At 40.6% G+C, this 18766-nt stretch overlaps 1 protein-coding gene across 1 annotated transcript in view; it reads left to right on the forward strand.

Moving 5' to 3' along the window:
* LOC147442142 (uncharacterized) overlaps positions 1–2902 on the forward strand; it is a 28551-nt gene extending 25649 nt beyond the window's left edge. Inside the window, exon 4 of the mRNA XM_086529596.1 lies at positions 2459–2902. Coding sequence (XP_086385722.1) covers positions 2459–2686 — 228 coding nt within the window. The 3' untranslated portion in view covers positions 2687–2902. The remainder of the gene's footprint in view (positions 1–2458) is intronic.
* Positions 2903–18766: the final 15864 nt, after the last annotated feature.

Consider the following 18766-nt stretch of genomic DNA (forward strand, 5'->3'; position numbering starts at 1 on the left):
CTCTCGTTGCTATTGCGTAGAGAAAAAGCTGACGCCCAAAAGCTGAAAATCAAGTGCCGCAAATTCTGGGCTGCCGTACTGCCACGTTAGCATGCCAGTGCGTTTCACGGAAATTCAGTCCTCTGCTTTTTAGGGTTAGGGTTAGGGTTATGTCAGGGCAGATTTTAGGGTTAGGATTTTTGGCAAGAATTAGGGTTTGCAGGTTTTAGGGTTAGGGTTTCGAGCAGGGTTTCCCGCATACTCTCGGGCAGACACGTCATCACTTTGTGACACTATGCTGAAGGGTGATCGTCTTGCCGAAGGCATCCAACACGTCACGCACTTTGAACATCCATGGAATTCCAGGTAGCGTATCGCATCCTTCCAATGGCATGATATAAAATTCTTTTGTGTCCACATATGACTGAATATGCAGACGCAACTTTCCAATAATGGGAGTAACACACTCTGATTGGCCAGGACATATCAACCTTGCCTGTGCTGTGTATCCCATTTCTTCAGCTCTAATGCCCAACTTCATAGCTAGCTCTGGTGAGATAAAGTTTGCTTTGGCACTTAGATCAAAGAAGATCTGTGTCGTCTGATCTCTAACTTTACCCCATGCCTTGCATAACTCACTGGCATCTGTATTGGGCCTATCACCCACCATATCTGGCACCAAACCTGCCATGGGTTTAGACTTCTTGCCTTTCTAGTCCACTTTATCATCTGAGTCAGCTGGTCTTTTCCTTTGTGGACAATTGGTAGCAAAGTGACCAGGCTGCTCGCATATAAAGCATTTATTTTCAGCCATTAGGACCTTCTTTTCCTCGAGTGACTTGTGCACAAAAGGCTTCCTCTTGTGTTTCTTTGCCTGCGCTCCAGAAGTCCCGGCTGAATCCTTGTCGTTGGTGGCCTTTTCTGAGCCCTGTGACGCTTTAGGAGCCGTTTTCACAAAGGGCTTCTTCGCTGAATTTTGCTTTTGCTGCCTCCTTTCTCGTTGCTCGGAGACCCACCGTCCTCTCCTTTCAACAAGGCAAGACCAGTGTTAGCAACTTCCATAAGCTGAGTGAGGGTAGCCTCTCTGTTCTTGGTATAGTAGTCCCGAAGCCCTTTAGGCAGCCCACAACAATACTTCTCTATCTGCTCTGTCAATGGCACAAATCTGTAGGAGGTCACTGAGAGTAACGCTTTACAAAACCTCTAATTGTACTCCAGCAAGCTCTTGCATGTAGCTGAAGTAAGCTAGTGCCAATCTGTCATGACGTCGGCTTCAAATTCATTTGACAGCCAAGCAGATGCAAATATTTGCTTGAAGTAAACCGAAGTGGCGGGTGCCTGTCCTTGCATTAATAGTGTCGTCCACCATGTAAGCGCATTGTCCTTTAAGAAAGTGGCAGCTTTTCTTACTTTAGAGGCCTACTTAAGTGACCCGAGGGGTGGTTCACACCCAAAAATTAATAGGTATGTACAAGAGGTGGCGAGAGGGCCTTTAGACTCAACAAACAAATCCAGAGACATGCCCATAAGAGTTTCTCCACACTCACGATAAAAAACCTTATACGTTATGATAGCTACATAGTTGTCTTTGGAGCAGGGTCATTGCAGACATTCTGTAATACATACATGATTGTATGTAAAAATATAGAATTTGTAAAAATAAAAGGGTACGTATTGTTATGCACCTTAAAAGTTTATCAGTACAAATCCGAGCCGTATATTATGTACCTTGAAATTTTATTAGTACAAAGGTACGTACCTTACGTATTGAATCGGAACCGTATATTATGTACCTTTCCACCTTGCTCCACCACACAACAGCTTGCATCAAACAAATCCTGATGGACTGCTACATAAGATGGTCAACACTAGAATTCGAAGGTCAGACAACTTGAATGCTTTGCTGTAGGGGGAGGTTACACTTCTCAATGTGGTGATTGTGCGTTGGAGTACAGGGAGAGTCAGATGCATTGAGAGCTTGATTTACGCGATTGTTTTACGAGTACAAAGGCGTAAAAAAATGGCTAATCAAGGGAGGAAAGTGGTTTGCTACAAACAGAGTGTTGATTCTTGTTTGTTTTCAGCTTGTCAAACTGTCTAATTACAGTCAAGTCTCCAAGAGAAGTTTGCATGATAGCAAAGTTTATTTTTAGCTCTTGGTGTGAGCCTCCTCGTTGTGTACATATTTTCATGTTCCTTGCTTCCCAAGCAAGTAACATTTTTGAAAGACTCATGAAAGCTCTTGTGAGCATGCCATTGATTGCCTTTTCTGTGTCAGATGCCTCTGGGTATTGTCTTTACACACCCACACATCCATCGTAACCTGACCCCATTGTTCCTTATATTTTTTGTATTGCGTAAACACATACTTAATGAGCCTTAGCTGTCGGACTTCTGACTTAGTTTATGAACCTTAGCTGTCGGGCTTCTCTTCCATGGTTTCAAAGTTTGAATAATTATGGTTTTCTTTTTGTTGCAGAAGCGAAAGGCTCCACAGGTTTCACCAGAGCCATCTAAAGATGTCCAGCTGACGTGCGCCATTTGTATGGATACAATGAAGGAAGAAACTTCAACGGTCTGTGGTCACATTTTCTGCAGGCCTTGCATTCTGGGAGCTATAAAATCACAAAAGAAGTGTCCTACTTGTCGTCGTAAATTGACTAATACCAACATACACCGCATTTATCTGTCAAGTGGGACCAGGTAATCTTGTACAATGGGTAATGCCAACTGATTTAAACAAGGTCGAGGGTTCTACTCCATTCCTTGGGATATATTTGTTTCTTGAGTCATTGGATGCTCATTTGGCAGATGTTTTCAACAATCTCAAGGGTTCTTGGTATTTTGTTTCTCATGTATATTGTTTTGAAGTGGGGCAATTGATGCTCTTGCGCGGGCACAGTCAAATTTGTGGTTTTGCTGAGCTTTATTGTCTATCACAAAGATAAAGTGTTCAGCTTTTAGTCAAGGTGCCAAGGTGGTGAAGTTCACCTAGGTTGAAATTATCGGATAGAATGTGGTCACTGTGAACATTTATTGAAGTGATATAATAGCCAGTGCTCAATGCATATAAGCCTATCTTAAGCGTGTTTTTCTAGTGATGAAACAGTGCTAGTGCCATGGACGCTAGACGATTAGCCTGAAAATTGTGCTGGGGATGGTCCTGGTGCAGTAGTGAATACAATGTACCAGCCTCACGATGGTCGAACACAATCTAGGAAGTGAACTAGTGAAGTCTAAAGTGCATACTCTATGTGAACTGAAAGAGTGAATTGTGTAGACCGAATGATCCCATGTGCTATCAATAAAACTCTATGTGAACCACATGCACAATACATGTGAATGCTGTCCGCAAATATACTGTAAAGTAACAATTCCGCCTTTCATCCGCCAGCACTTGGGGCCCTTTGGTTTGGCAATGGCTTCTCCCGGAGGAGGTAGGTGGTTCAAGCCTCTGGTGGGTGGTGGGGGATCCCTTTTTTGATACCCTTATAATCAAGGTCGCATAAGCATTGCCGATAAATGTGGGTCTCCTATCCCTCCCGACCTTGGTGCTGTCGAATTGTCCAGTGAGCATACACAAGTATGCTTTAAGTATTGCTCATAGTGCGTGTTTTTATTAGATTGAGGTCAGTGTCATTTGGATGCCTCTTCAAGGTGCTTGAACCTTCTGATGCCACCTTTGTCTCGTAATTTGGCAATACAATTACAAATTCACAAGGTTAATATTTTTAACCTGCCAAAAAGCCCCCATTGTTGCTCTGTAAATGGTTATTTGAATTATTGGAGCTTGGCAGCTATCGCAGGGTTCAGTCTCTTGTCTCTTGTTTTTTGCCCTTTGCAGATAAATATGGAAATTGTTTTGCTCTGCCTGAGCCATCAAATGCTGCTGTCTAAGGAGGTAAGAACTGGCTTTCTTTTGCGTATGAGAGAGAGAGAGAGAGAGAGAGAGAGAGAGAGAGATCTTAACACTACTAGAACATTCTTAGAGGGAGAAGAAGCGAGCTCTTTAACACCGTGAAAACAATCTTGAGAGAGATGGAGAAACCCTGATCATTAAGCCCACGATCATTAAGCTGCTGTAGGAAGAGAATCCCAATCAAAATTCTCACAATGAAAAAACACAACTCTTCTCTATCATCATGCCATATGGATTAAGCTATTTTCCAACCAAGGACTAATGACATCAATGAATAATCGCGATGACAACATCACAATTCATCTTAGCAACCACGCATCTCTAATCAAAACGAGTCTCTGGCCCAAACAACACAAAAAATAATGCATTTCATTGCTCATTATTTGTATCTTAAAGTCGCAAATCAAAGCTACACCAAGTTGCTCTTTTCTTTTGCTACAATACAAGCCTTCAGAGTGGCTATCAATAGTGTTCCCTCAAATAGGTACACCATTTTCTTTCATCTTAGATGCGCAATTGCATTTGGTTTGTCACACTAGTCCACATTTACACCACAAAGCCACGATCCTTGACCTTTGTTGTTGCTCTACCCTTGAATTTGTGGCCACAAAATTGTCCCAGATTGATCGGGTTTTTCTTGGCTTTCCTTGATCATTTTACTACGCTCCAGCAACACATGAAAACAAATAAAGAAAAACATTATAAACAACGGAACTGTATGAAATATTCAGCCATATATCAACTTCAAACATACTCGAGCAAAGCTTGAAAATATAAAACCTTGCATGGTTGAACAAAGGAGAATGATGGGTAGGAGCACTATGATCTAAGATAGCAGGGGAACACCGAAGAAGAAATCCGTCAAGGAGATGATGGAAAAGCTAGAGCCCTACCACTTAGAGGATGAAAGTATCCGGCAAGCAACCGCATGTTGGATAGATAAAGAACACGTAAAATTGGCCTCAACTAAAGTTTTCCATGCAAATTCAAGGACTCCTAGGGCACATGTGTCGATGTACGTATCATGCCCAAAGAGAGAGGACATCCCGAAGGCTCTGGAAGTAAAGATGAGCTCCCAGAGAATGGGCTTGCAAACTTACTTTGAGCTACTTAAGTTCGGCATTATTTGTCTTTCCATTATTGTTGTTACCGTACAATTCCTAGGATTATGAACCATTCAAGCCTTAGGGTTAAGAACTTTGTTGTTGTTAGATTGAGGATCCTTTAGTAGACATCCCTTGAAAAATAAAAAATTCACCTTTTTCATAATAAATCATGACACCTACATATGCCTTAATTGTGTTTCCATTATTGTTGTTATTGTACAATTCCTAGGATTGTGAAACATTCAAGCCTTAGGGTTAAAAAATTTGTTGTTGTTAGAGTGAGGATCCTTCAGTAGAAATCCCTTGAAAAATATGCTTTTTTCACCTTTTTCATCATAAATCAAGACGTCTACATATGCCTTATCCACCTTGCTCTTGTAGGACTAAATGAATCATCCTCCCAGTGCATGGTAAAACCAAATTGGTTGTAGATGTAAAGATTTTGTTACGAAAATGTTTTGGTCAAAACCTCTTGAAAAGGGGTTGACACTACCATGAATATATAGCGTTTATGGTAAGACTTCCCTATAAAATTTGATGGCACTGTTTTGTTATTGGCTTTATTCCTTTATGTTCTGCAAATGGTTGTGTGTAACCATGCAACATCCAAAAAACAACAATACACAATGGCCACTAGATCTACGTTAAGAAGAGTGGTGATGCTAGATATTTCTTATAAATCAATGCAAAAACTAAAACATCATGCATCACAAAAAATGACCAGCAACCATGAGAGAGCTGTAGTAAGAGAAGGCATACGGACTTTTGCCAAGTTGTATTCATGTAGGTTATAATACATTGCCATGCTTGGGGAGAGCAAGGGTGCAATGGCTACTTCACAAGATCATTTTGCCATATGGTCCATGAAAAAATGCTTGTTAATAGGCTCAAGAAAAGTGATAATGGTTGGTGCACCATGCTGCTCATAAGCAAATCCTTGTGATGGTGAAGAGAGTGTGAGTGCCATGACACATCCTTTCTTGTGTTTGTATGCTCTTAAATTGTAGTGCATTTCCATAGAGCAAGCAATACTTTTGTGCTTTTGTTAGCGTACCCTTCTCTACTTTGCATTCCTCTATCTTGCCCATGTAACCTTCTCTCACTATTTATCCTTCTCTCTCTCTCTCTCTCTCTCTCTCTCTATATATATATATATATATATATAGATATCCTTCTCTTCCTCATTTGATATAAATGTAGCACATTTGACAGTGTTCTAATCATTTTTTGGGTATGCTTCCCTCCTTTTGTGTTTTCAATAGGTGCCTTATATAGGAGTGGAGAGGCCGTTTTGGATTATCTTAGTGGTAAGCATGATCACCATGCCAATTTGGATTACATAGTGTTGATGGTGCTCTTTGGTTCCACATGGAAAAAGTGTGGCGATGATACATGCTAGGTGCCCCTAGCATGGCCCATGCAATGCGCTAGCTAAAGAGAGATGATCTTATACAAAGGATCTCGGAGTCTTAAAGTATAACAACAAGTGACGAAGAAAGATAGGATAGATGGTGCTTGAGCTAACGATAAATGGTTTTATTGTCAAGGAAAAAAGCTAGGTTGTATACTTAAAAATGTGTAGATTGGTATTTACAATGCTTATGGTGTAGCAGATAGAAGCTACCCACTTCTCATTACTAGGTGCTGCATGGCACCAGTTGGTGGTAGATCTGATTGACTTGAGGAAGTTTTGGAAGATTTAAGGTCAAATTTGTCCAACAAATAGCTATTGAAAAGTAATCTCATAGTCGTTGGTTCATTTGATGTATGCTCGAGCTAGTAGGGAAGCGTGTTAGTTGTTGTGAACTATAGGTTTTTGTGCGTTATTATTATATGGGTGCATGCATGGGGAATATGCGCATGAATTTGTATTTTCTTTTGGCAATTTTGTTGTTTTTATGAGATTATACACATGTAAGCAAGTGGGTGACTGTGTGTGCATACACATGGGATACATACATACATACATGTATATATGTGTATATATATATATATATATATATATATACACACACACACACACACACACACACACATATTCAACCACTTTCCAATCAACATCAGACGTTATTAGCCTTTACGAAAATAGTATTCTTTTTCAAACAACATTGATGAATTCCTGCATGATGCATAACTAACTCGACTAGCATCAATCTTTAGGTTATTCCTATGATTTTTGGCTCTATATTCCGATCGAGAGATTCCATACCGAGGGGACTATAACACCATATTAGAGAGTTTGAGACTTTACAGCCAATTTGGGAATCACCAATGGCTTAAAGATTTCACCATATGAACAAGTCTCAAACTATTTGTTAAGGTCTGCTCCTCCCATAAGATAGTACTTGAAAAGCTCTTTTGAGCCATGCTCTCAAAACTTTGGCTAAGATTTGGCGATGTGTTCAAATCTTAAGCTCATTTTGAAAGTGGGAATTGAGAAATTCTCAAATTCACTAGTATGTTGTTCCATGCAAGAAATATATAATTGAACATCTTTCATTGGTACACAACTTAAATTACATCAGAGTGGAGGGGAGGAAATTCTCACGCATGAAATACTATGGATTTTAAGCCATCATCTGGATTGCACCCAGAGGTAACTAGCGTGTAGTGCTATTCCTAAATGTGAATGAATAAAAGAGGACTCAAAAATGACCAAGTGGAGGGTGAATATATGTAAGACAAAAGAGAAGAAAGAGAGGAAATAGTGGAGGGTGAAATAGAGTACATATATGGACATTGGAGAAGTATGAGAGAACATTTAGTCCTTCAACTGAAATGAGACTTGCATGAATCATGAATTAATGCTATAAAATATGAGTACATCATAAACTTCAACAAAAAATGTTTTAGATGAGCCGATTCAATAGTGCAAGAAAATCCAACATTAGTTAATCCCTCGTACTTAAACACAACATAGCTGGCCCCTATATACCTCCCCTTTATTGTCGTGTAGTGCAGATTCCTAGGTGGTTGTCCAAAGATTGTGGATATCAATAGAAACATTAGTCCTATTTATGCAACCAGAGTATCTGTCAAATAGTTTCTTCCAAGACAATCAATCATATTGTGTCTCTACCCTTAGCATGAACCATAAACCGTTTGTATGGCTCTCATAGCTTATACCAACATATGTTGCCAGCGCGGCCAAGAGACAAAACCATCAATCCTAATAAAAACCATGAACCATGAATCCATCATTACATCACATGATGGGTGAGGATCCACCTCTCTTTGGGTGATGCACAACCATCCTTGCAAGTCCATTTTAGTACAACATATGGTTGCAAAAATTTTAGTAGTACTTGGGTAGCATAACCCTATCTAGAAAAATAATCCAAGAGTCACATCTAGTGATTACAACCATAACTCAATAAAGGAAATTTAGTCCTTAATCAAAAACAAAAATCATCCCTAAAAGCTAACTCCCACACTTGGAGTTTGACTGTATCCATAACTATCAAACTTATAACCTATAAGAAACCTATGAACCATAATCTTGATGCAAACCAAGTTTTTGATCAGAGAGTAAAACCTTTTCAAAATTCCAATTTAATCATTGCTAATCATATGCGAATGACATATCATACCGTACCTTATCCTCCTTTCACATAGAACAAGTCGTAGAAAGATGAACGACACTACATACATGCACACGAGACATCCGCATATGATTTTCAAATTTCCAAGCATAACAATGTATCATCAATAAATGACCATAATCATGATACAAAACAACCTCATCACTTTGGGTAAGTATATGCCATAAATCAATCTTAATGCAAAAATAAAAATTTTCCTATTTTTGTGAGCATTCATAACACACAAGAGAGAGTGTATAACCTTGTCCCGGATGCAGCAAGCTCAGATCTATAATATAGACTATCACCTTGTCCCATCACTTTAATCGTATAAGACTCATACCAATTCTATGATACAAAAAGTTGTTATATGTACAATCGACTGTACAACTGGTGTAGGGTGACTATACAACTTGGTGTAGGTTGACCATCCACCATAAACACATATCTTGATGGGCATCGAGAAATTGGAATCAAATCACCAAAACAAGTTATAAAAGATATATAAACTTCACATCAAACGTACAACCCCATATGGTACTACTCCTTGGTAGCACCCCTACATGTAGCCAATCCCGTACCCATAGCCATTAGTTACACTCATGACTTGATAACACTGAATTAAATTTATATTTTAGCATATCTAATTAAGGTTATGACTTATCTATGTGGGCTCTTCATCGAGCGAGTACATACAATATCCCTCCTTAAATATTGAGTCCCAAAATATGCAAAAAACAACAAGCTCTAAATTGACCATAACTCTTTACACAAGTGGTGTATGGAGATGAACCATATAAGACAAATCGCTCTAAACAATGTGGTTAATTCTAATTCAAAGGACTTGACCTAATTTGTAGCGGTTTGGGAAATATGACCAAAAAACAATGTCCCTACCAAGGATGGATATTATACACTTCCGACACTCCCATGCAGACCTCTGTGTACATATAATCATCAAACTGAGTGTAAATTTCATGTATGGAATGGAAAGAAAATTAGAGAGAGAAAGAGACGATGACTTTGGAATTGAGATCTCTTTACCATAGTCCGAGAGTAGTTTTTGGTTGTTGAAAGGCTTCTTGCATTGTTGCAAGAGAGTGCTGATGAGAGCTATGTAGAGACACCAAGATGTTGCCGACGAAGAGCATAATTTCCATGAAAGAAGAAGAGAGAGAAGCTTCTTCTTCTCTCATGTGACAAGTAACATCTTTTACGAAGAGCATTAAGAAGATAATGGACAGCTTGCTTTGTCATTGGTAGGTGTATAGATGTAGGTATGTATATAACTATGTGTCTATGTAAATGTTTCTACTGTTGTATGTGCCCCTCATCTAACTTATGTAGGTTTCTTGCAAGTAGGAGAGATAGAGTCTGGCTCCAAAATATTTCCCAAAAGAATTCTTTGTTTTAGAAAATCCTCTCTTTTCTTAAACGTAAGCCATACTTTGCTTTTGCTTTTTTACTCAACACTTACCCCTTAATTTAAATCCTAACATTCAATTATGGACATTTCAAATTAATTAAATGGAATCTTGGCAACTAATACAATGGTGGCCTCACCATAGCACTTGAAATAATTAAAATGTAAAATTCTTTCCATGAAAGTTTTCTTTTTATCGTTCATATGTAATGCGACCATTTTGCGTACATCTAGTGGTAAAAAACACGACTTTTGAGGGTTGACTGTTATTAAAAAGCATATTGCATTTTGGAAAGCACTAGAAAGCATAACAAGCAAAAAAAACACAAAAATTGATTTTTTTTTTTCTAAAATCGAACCATTCTCCATTAGGTCTGATAGCACTATAGAAATTGAATTTATTTTTCTAAAATTGAACCACTCTCCATTAGGTCCGATAGAACTAGGAAAGCACCATAGCTTCATGGGATTTGGTAGTAAAGAATTTGGCTCTCCTTTATGCTAAAAAGCACCAAAAAGAAAAAAAAACAAGAAAAAACATAATTTTCCAAAACCAAACCGTGAGTCCATTGGGCCTAGTAGAGATTGAAAACAATGATGCTTTACTTTTTAAAACACTACTGGATTGTATAACAAGCATTCATGTCACAAATGATGAAGTTTAAATCATATGGATTTACAAAATTATTTATCTCATTTTTAAAAGAGATCTGAAGATGCGGGATCTTACAATGTGTGCACAAACCCAACCCAAAGATGAGCAAGCCTTTGGGATAATTACCACTACATTTCATGAAAATTATGTACATTTTTCATATATGAGTGCACCTTAGCCCCGGGGGTACAATTTTCAAAAATACCTATAGCAAGTGTGTCCGAGAGGTATTTTTAAAACCTCTCCACACACACACACACACACACACACACACACACACACACTTCATCATGAATTAAAAAACTCCGCTTCCTTCATAAACCTGTAACTTGTTTTTAATTTTTTTATTTTTAAACCCCTCTTGTACATGTGATTCTCTAACTCTTTGGTATATAAAAAATCTCTCCAGGTGAACTCACGTGCTACACTTATGTATTTTGAGGTGAACCCCTCGGGACCTTAGCAATCTAGGCATGGAAAATACTAAAGCAAAACTTTGGCATAAGAACTAAATAAAACAAAATTAGCCTAAATAAAACTTGCATAAAGTGACTATGGTTCAAGGGGAGGATATTTCCTATTTAGTCAATAGACTAATAAGTATTATCACTCAATTCACATACACCAAATGTGGGGCTTTCGAAGATGATAAAGTCGTAATTCTCTTAAGTATTTTTCATTCATCATCATGTTATCAGTTTTTGAAAGAGAAGGAACCAACCTGCATCAAATATTCAATATGTTGTCAAATTCATTGCAGTAGGAAGAGAGAAAGTAATTGAAGAGATCAAGCTCAAATGGAGGAGGAGCTTTAGTTGTATCTTTATTAGCAATAGTTGCTTCTGAAGGGGATTGGGGAGCACCACAGACGGAGAGTGAGAGAGAGAGAGAAGGAGACACACACACGATGTGGGTGGGGAGACTGTGACGTGACAGCTCCCCCTATAAAGTATACTCACTATAAGTATAGGGTAACAGTGGGCGGGCGCCCATGACCCGGGCGACCGGTCAAGGCACATAGGCCTTAACCCCAACAACCTCCCACTTAAAAGCTAATGTGCCTTTAAGAAAGATCTACTAGTGTACAACTAATAGAAGGTGAGAGATTCTCTCAACCTATGCCCACTGACTCTCGATGAGCTAGTGCATCCGGCTCTACTTATAGACAAACATCCCGCTGCGGAAGCCACACAGAGCTAGCTCCAAGCTCTGCAAAGAGTCTACAAGAGCTCATGCACTCCTGCAAGTATCGGTCCAATACTTGCAAACCTCTCCTATGCTCTATGTTGAGATCAGTCATCGAACAACTAATCAACCCTGCTGCAAATGCTCCCACTGCAGCTGCTATGGCGGGCCTTGAGATCAACATCTCGTACATGAGGACACGGAACGTTGATGCAACCCTGGCAACCTCTGCCACCTCCAACTCAGAACTCAACTCATGGCAATCCTGTCCCCTATCATAGAGACCATGGCACTCTGACTCCGAGCTCTGGAGTGACTCCTCGTGCCCACCACATATCACATGTGTACCAAGAGTATCCATCTGTCTTGAATCTGCATCAAGCTCTGGCATAAGCATATCAAGAAATGACTCCACAATAACCGACATCTCAGCATCCATGTGAGTTATCTCTGTCATCACCTCTGATGACTCATCCTGCTGTGACTCACTAGAGCTGTCCCGCTCTACCTGTGCATCCGTAGACGCAACCTGCACAACAAGGTCACTGCTCTGCACTCCATGCAAAGCATCCTACAACCCACAATCAAAAGAGACTCGCCTGCTCTCTCGCTCTCTACCTGGCTGCATGATCACAGAGACAACACCGTCTCTCCCGTGATCCACATGCAATAGGTAACCTGTACCACTCCTAGCACCTCTCGCAATCACTAGCGAACCCAAATGCATCACAAAATCTCGCTCTCGTAGCGAAATTTGACATCCACAATCTCTAAGCTGACCAATCGAGATCAAACTCACTATCAAATCTGGTACATAGCGCACATGTCGTAACAAGTAAGATGCACCACTCGATAATAACAATCTCACATCTCCTGCACCTGCTATCGCATGCACCGATCCATCGGTCAAACGTACACTGCCAAGCATCCCGCTAGAATATCTACAAAACCATTCACGATGCGGCGTGACATGAAACATAGCATCTGCGTCTAGCAACCACGACACTACATCTGCCTCAACTGTCAAAGCAACTGAGTCCATGGCATCACTACATACATCTCTCAGACAGCCATGTCTCCTACGATGTCGCATACGACGAAAACAGCGCTGTCTAACGTGTCCAGAATGACCACAATACCAACATGTCACCTGTCGGCATGTTCGTGAATGTACATGTCTCACACGAGTCCTTGATGACTCAGATCTATCATACATATCATGTAATCTGCGCCAAAGTGCTCTCGAAGTAGTCTCATACATAACAAGAGCATATACAGATTCTGCAAGGTGCAAAGAGAGTGTAGATAGTGCCATCTCCTCTAGCTCCTGCCACTGATCGTCAAACATGTTTGAACGTCTACCTGCATCACCGCTCAATGGTTGATGCAACCCTCGCTGTGTCAATGCATCAAGCATACACTCTCTCCATGCTGCAAAGTCTGACCCATCAAACATACACATTTCAGAGAGATCATAATCTGAGCGATCACCTGTCTCTGCCATGAGCAGAATGTAGCAAACTAGAAAGCAAAACCACCTCACCAACAACACCTGAAAACTGTCTACAAATATGGCCAGAAACACAATGTAAAACCTGTCAGACACACTCTAAAATAGAGCTCCCGCAATGTCAATACAAGCCTCACCTGCTCTAGTATCACACTGCAATCTGTGAGTTAATCACCAAGCCCACACTGTGCGGTATCGATGCATAGCATACACATGCACAAATCTCCCACCTGCAGAGAACACCGCACGCAAATGCTGAGTGCAACCCGCAATCTCTACCCAGATCGCATAAATGATACGCATAAAACTCCTGGGAAAATTTCGCGAGAGTTTCGACGCACAATGGCTATCAACACAAAATAACCATTGTCCTGCAAGCTCAATACAATGAGCAATCAATGCGCATCAAACTACACTCAACATACATGCATAAGCTCTGCAAAACTATGGCAAACAATGCTCGAGATCACAAGACTCTCCCACCTGAGAGCAAACCACTGTCTCAAGCAAAGAAAGATACAAAACTCCTCACTCTTGCGAGAGTGGATACAAAAACACAAAACTGTGTCCAAACTGACAAAACCTGTCAAAGTGAGAGTAAACACTCGATCACAAACTATGGCGAGAATCTGAGAAAAATCCGACAGAATTTTCCCTGAAAACTGAGCAAAAAACTCAAGTACAAAATCTACCATAAACCATAACACTACTCAATGCCAATGAGTAGAAATGCCAAAATGGCTCCACATTTTCACATACAATGGCAATCCGCACTCAACTACATCAACGGAGTGACCGCGCATAAGCGCCAAAAGATTTGCAATCCGAAAACTTGATCAATGCGAAAACAATGCTCTCAAGAGAGCTCACTGGCACTTGAAAGTGCTCGCCAAAATGCATGTATAATGGGCATCAACCATGCGCCATAACCATATGCAAACCATCCGCAAAGACCATGAATCCAAGCACAAAATCACTGCCAAAGTATCCTGTGAAAACTAGTGAAAGAAGCTCCACCTGTGTGCTCCAAAAAACTGTCTCTCAAGAGATCGCTTCGGTGGTGTGTAAACGCCTCTGTACTTCGTTGCCGAAGTCTACCAAAAAACCCTCAAACCACAAGCTTAACACAAGCTGCAATTGCATCTTCAGCTCAGAATTTATGCACTCAACTTCAAGCATCTCCCGTGCTTCCAAAAGTGCATCAAACTCGCACACAATGCGACAACAGAAAATCTGGATTTTATGTATACAGTCAGTCTGAGCTGAATATCAGCAAAACGGTGAGAAATTTGTAAAAAGTTTCTTCTGCAAAGTTGTAGACCACGTCGAAACGGATGGGCTCTCCCTAAAGAATTCTCAGATCTGCATTCTACAAGGAGAAAAACGAATATGAAAACAGTGCTGCTGCACACACAGTTTTTTAGGGTAGCACCTTCACTTACACAGTCTTCCACACTTCTTTCTGAGCTTCCACAAGAGCATACATCACTCTCAACTGAGATCACAAGCTCCCATTGCATTCTCACAGCAAGTCTTCTGCACAGAATTTTGAACTCAATCTTCTACTGCTTGTTGGCTCTTCGTTGTCGTCGTGACTGTGCACACACGCGCTCCCTCCGTACCTACGCTCTGATACCAATTGAAGGGGATCGGGGAGCACCACAGACGGAGAGTGAGAGAGAGAGAAGGAGACACACACACGATGTGGGTGGGGAGACTGTGAAGTGACAGCTCCCCCTATACAATATACTCACTATAAGTATAGGGTAACAGTGGGCGGGCGCCCATGACCCGGGCGACCGATCAAGGCACATAGGCCTTAACCCCAACAACTTCTTCACCTACTTTATTCAATAAAAAGAAATGTTACGAGTGTGGTAAGCTAGGACACTATTCCAAGGATTGCTACAAAAATGCATTTTGTAGCAAAAAAAAAGGGTCATCCACCAATCAAGTGTCCAACTAAAGGTAGTAGTTGCGGCCGGTTCAAGAGGAAGGAGCAAGTCAACATTCCACATCACGAAGAAGTAGAAGAAGAAGACAAGGAGGAAACGTGGAGCAATCTCCATGTTTACACTACATAGAATGGTTTGTAGTGACATACTAATGATGTACTATAGAGGATACGAATGATTCTCGACCTCATCATCGAGTTTAATTTTGGAATAGCTGGGATAATTTGGCCCTAGATGATTCATTGTTTGAGGGGAGGGATCTTTAGTGTCTGATACCATAGACACTTTGTAGCCAATCTGGCGTAGTTTGTGTGACTTTATTAGTAGTTTAATCTCTATGGAGTTGGTCACTAGTCCAATCCTAAGGCAAGGTTGTTGTGCATGTTGGATTTTGTTCTATGTACCAAGTTATGATGTGTCTCCTCTCTTGTCCAATCAAAGCATGTGTGGCACTTAGTCATGTGAATTTTGTGTGAACATGTTGGTGTGCATATTTTTCCAAATGGGTGTGTGCTAGATGCTCAATGAATTCTCTAGCTTCACGGTTGACCCCCCCCCCCCCCCCCCCCCCCCCCCCGCCGGGCCCCCTTGTGGGGTCTCAGCTAGGTTCATTAAGAGAGAACTTTCAATTGGGAATGTTTGGCCGAAAATACTTTTATCTTCTTTGATAGACACATACACCATCTACCTTTCAATGAACAACTACAAGCTCATGAAGAGGTAAGAGATCCGACTTTCCTCTTGAAGAGCACAACTTGCACCTCTCTAATGTGTACTGAATGTAAAACTCATGTTTGTGACACCGTTGGTGATGGCGATGGGGATTAAAAGGAAACTTACGCAGATCACATTTGAGAGCAGTAACATATTGAATGGTTGAAGGCTTCAAAATTCAATTCATGCTTACACTCTTCTCATTCTAGAGATCTCTGATAAAGAGCTTCTTAAAAAATAATTCACCGTCATGTGTGAAATTTCTTGTTAAGGAAGTCATCGGGTTGAGAACGACAAGGTTTAAGAGAAGAAAGTGTGTGAGTGTGCACACATGCACAATGATCCATCCCATCAAGCATACTTGCCACATGCCTTCTTGAAGCATACAAAAGAATACACTCAAGAGTGAGGAGGCAAGGTACAATTTCAACCATTATTAGAAGGGTTGAAAAAAAGGAGAATATTTGAAAGAATGGCTAAGGAAATAGATTTAGAGGTGTCTATGGTTGTAAAAGGGGTGGAGATGATGTACAAAGAGTTAAAGATTGTGAAAGAACTTCTAAAAACGCAAAGGGACAAGGTTGCACATCAAAATCAGTTGAGTGTGTGTGTGTGTGTGAGAGAGAGAGAGAGAGAGAGAGAGAGAGAGAGGCAGGGAGAGATTTTGATAGGCAACCGAAAGGAAAGGTCCTTAACTTGCAACCAAGGCTTTTAAAACACACTCAAAAGCTCAAAAGCTATCTCACAAAATATTAATGGATGTATGCTAAGTGTCCTCCCTACTTTACCAAAATGATGAGAAATGAAAGTAAGTGTTTTGAAAGTAAAGCAAAGCCTATGGGAAGACCTTTACAAGGTGGGGAGGTGTGTGTGTTTAGAGAGAGAGAGAGAGAGAGAGAGAGAGAGAGAGAGTCACAAGGTGTGTGTGTGTGAGAGAGAGAGAGAGAGTGAGAGAGAGAGAGAGTGTGATGACCAACGTTGCCCCCTTACGCCTAACCATAAAGTCATCATCTTTGAAGGAGTCCAAGACAAAACTTATGATGAAAAGTCGTTAGCCCATTAGAATCACGTAGGTTGCAATGTGCATCATGTCTCCCCTCCCTTAACATATTACTCCCTCTTTTCCTCCCCAACAGTGACCACACATTTCAATTTGCCACCTTCTTCTTCATCTTCATTTTCATGCACTCTACGCTTGCTCATCACCAAAAGTCTTAACCTCCCTCAAGTTCAAAGTTGCTTTCTCATCAATTGTCTCCTAATGTTCTCATCCCTCTAAAAAACCCACAATACGATGCGATTCTTGCAAGCCCCCCCTCCGCCCCCACAAGTCCAAGGGCTCCACTTCAAAATATGTTAGTGTAGCACATGAGTTCACCTGCAGGGTTTTTTCAAACTTCTACGAGTTACAGAGTTACATGTACAAGACGGGTCAAAAATTGAAATTTTGAAAACGTTAGTTTTAAAGCAGGTGTCATTTTAGTCATGGTGAAGTGCCCGTGTAGATTGATTTTAGAAATACCTCTTGAGCATACATGCTATAGGTGTTTTTGGAAGTGGAACCTCCCGAGACAGCAAGACATCGCCTCTATACAAGTTATTTTTGACAAATTTTGCATTTATGATGGGCGATGCTCTTCGAGATATTGCAGGCAATCTTTCTCATATACCATATTCATCATGCCCAACCAATTGCTTATCACCAATGGTTAACCAATGTTGTTTAGAAAGTTTCTCTTTTACACCACACGTCCTTGTAAGACCATTTAGAGAAGTCTCATAGATTTTAATAGGGAATGGCATAGTGCACCCCTTGAGTGCCACATGCCACCTTGTGCAGGCGACTTCTAGATGCGGTAACTAGGTCCTTCGTATTGAAATGGGCACGAGGTGGAAGGTTCAACCCCTTGACCCTATTCACATTATTTGAGTATCGTTTGCCATATTTCTTTCTACTATGCTCACATAATTAGGTGCTCTTGGGAGAGGGCATGTGCAACTAAGTGTATAAACCTCTCTTTTCATGTCTTATACACTGAGTTAGCCAATGTACAACCATGAGCTAACTATGGCCAGGTAGCCAATGCAATGTTCGGGAAAAGTGTGTCTCAATTTACAATTGTCTGCATTGACAAATCTAATAATGTAGGTTAGCCTCGGCTATAATTCACACAAGCATGGGGAGATGGGAGCAAGGGCTTGTATCCATCTAGGGCTAGTATCCATCTACCCGACATCAATCGGTTCATTGATTTTGTCGCAAAAGAAATCTCAGGTACCCGAAATTACTTTTTTTTTAATATTACTTTGCTCGAGGTCTACAATGCTCATTCATCCCACTGTAGATCCCATGAGCCCATACTCGTGGAAGATACAGTAAAGAGCAGGTTAGGAGCAAGAAGACAAGGAAAATTGAAGGGAAAAGGTGTAAAATGTAAAGCATCTATAGAGCTCGAGTCTCAAAAATTGGTCATAATCTCGCTTTAAATTTCACGTGTGGTTTAAGTACTGAAGCATATCCTGAACACTGAAATGAGCATATAAACAACTACAAATGATCCATGACCATAAGTACCACAACAGATGCCAAAATACTCAATTTTTTGATCTACATCTCCGAAACCTATATGGTACATTCAAAAAACTGCAAAACAATGGGCTGTCTGTCCATGTACTAAACACACACACATGCCACATTGAGGTACCACAGTGAATCGACTCAATCTCGGCATCAAGATG

The sequence above is a fragment of the Adiantum capillus-veneris genome, chromosome 14 (genome assembly GCF_014529385.1).
Source record: "Adiantum capillus-veneris isolate H3 chromosome 14, ASM1452938v2, whole genome shotgun sequence".
In the NCBI taxonomy this organism is placed as follows: domain Eukaryota; kingdom Viridiplantae; phylum Streptophyta; class Polypodiopsida; order Polypodiales; family Pteridaceae; genus Adiantum; species Adiantum capillus-veneris.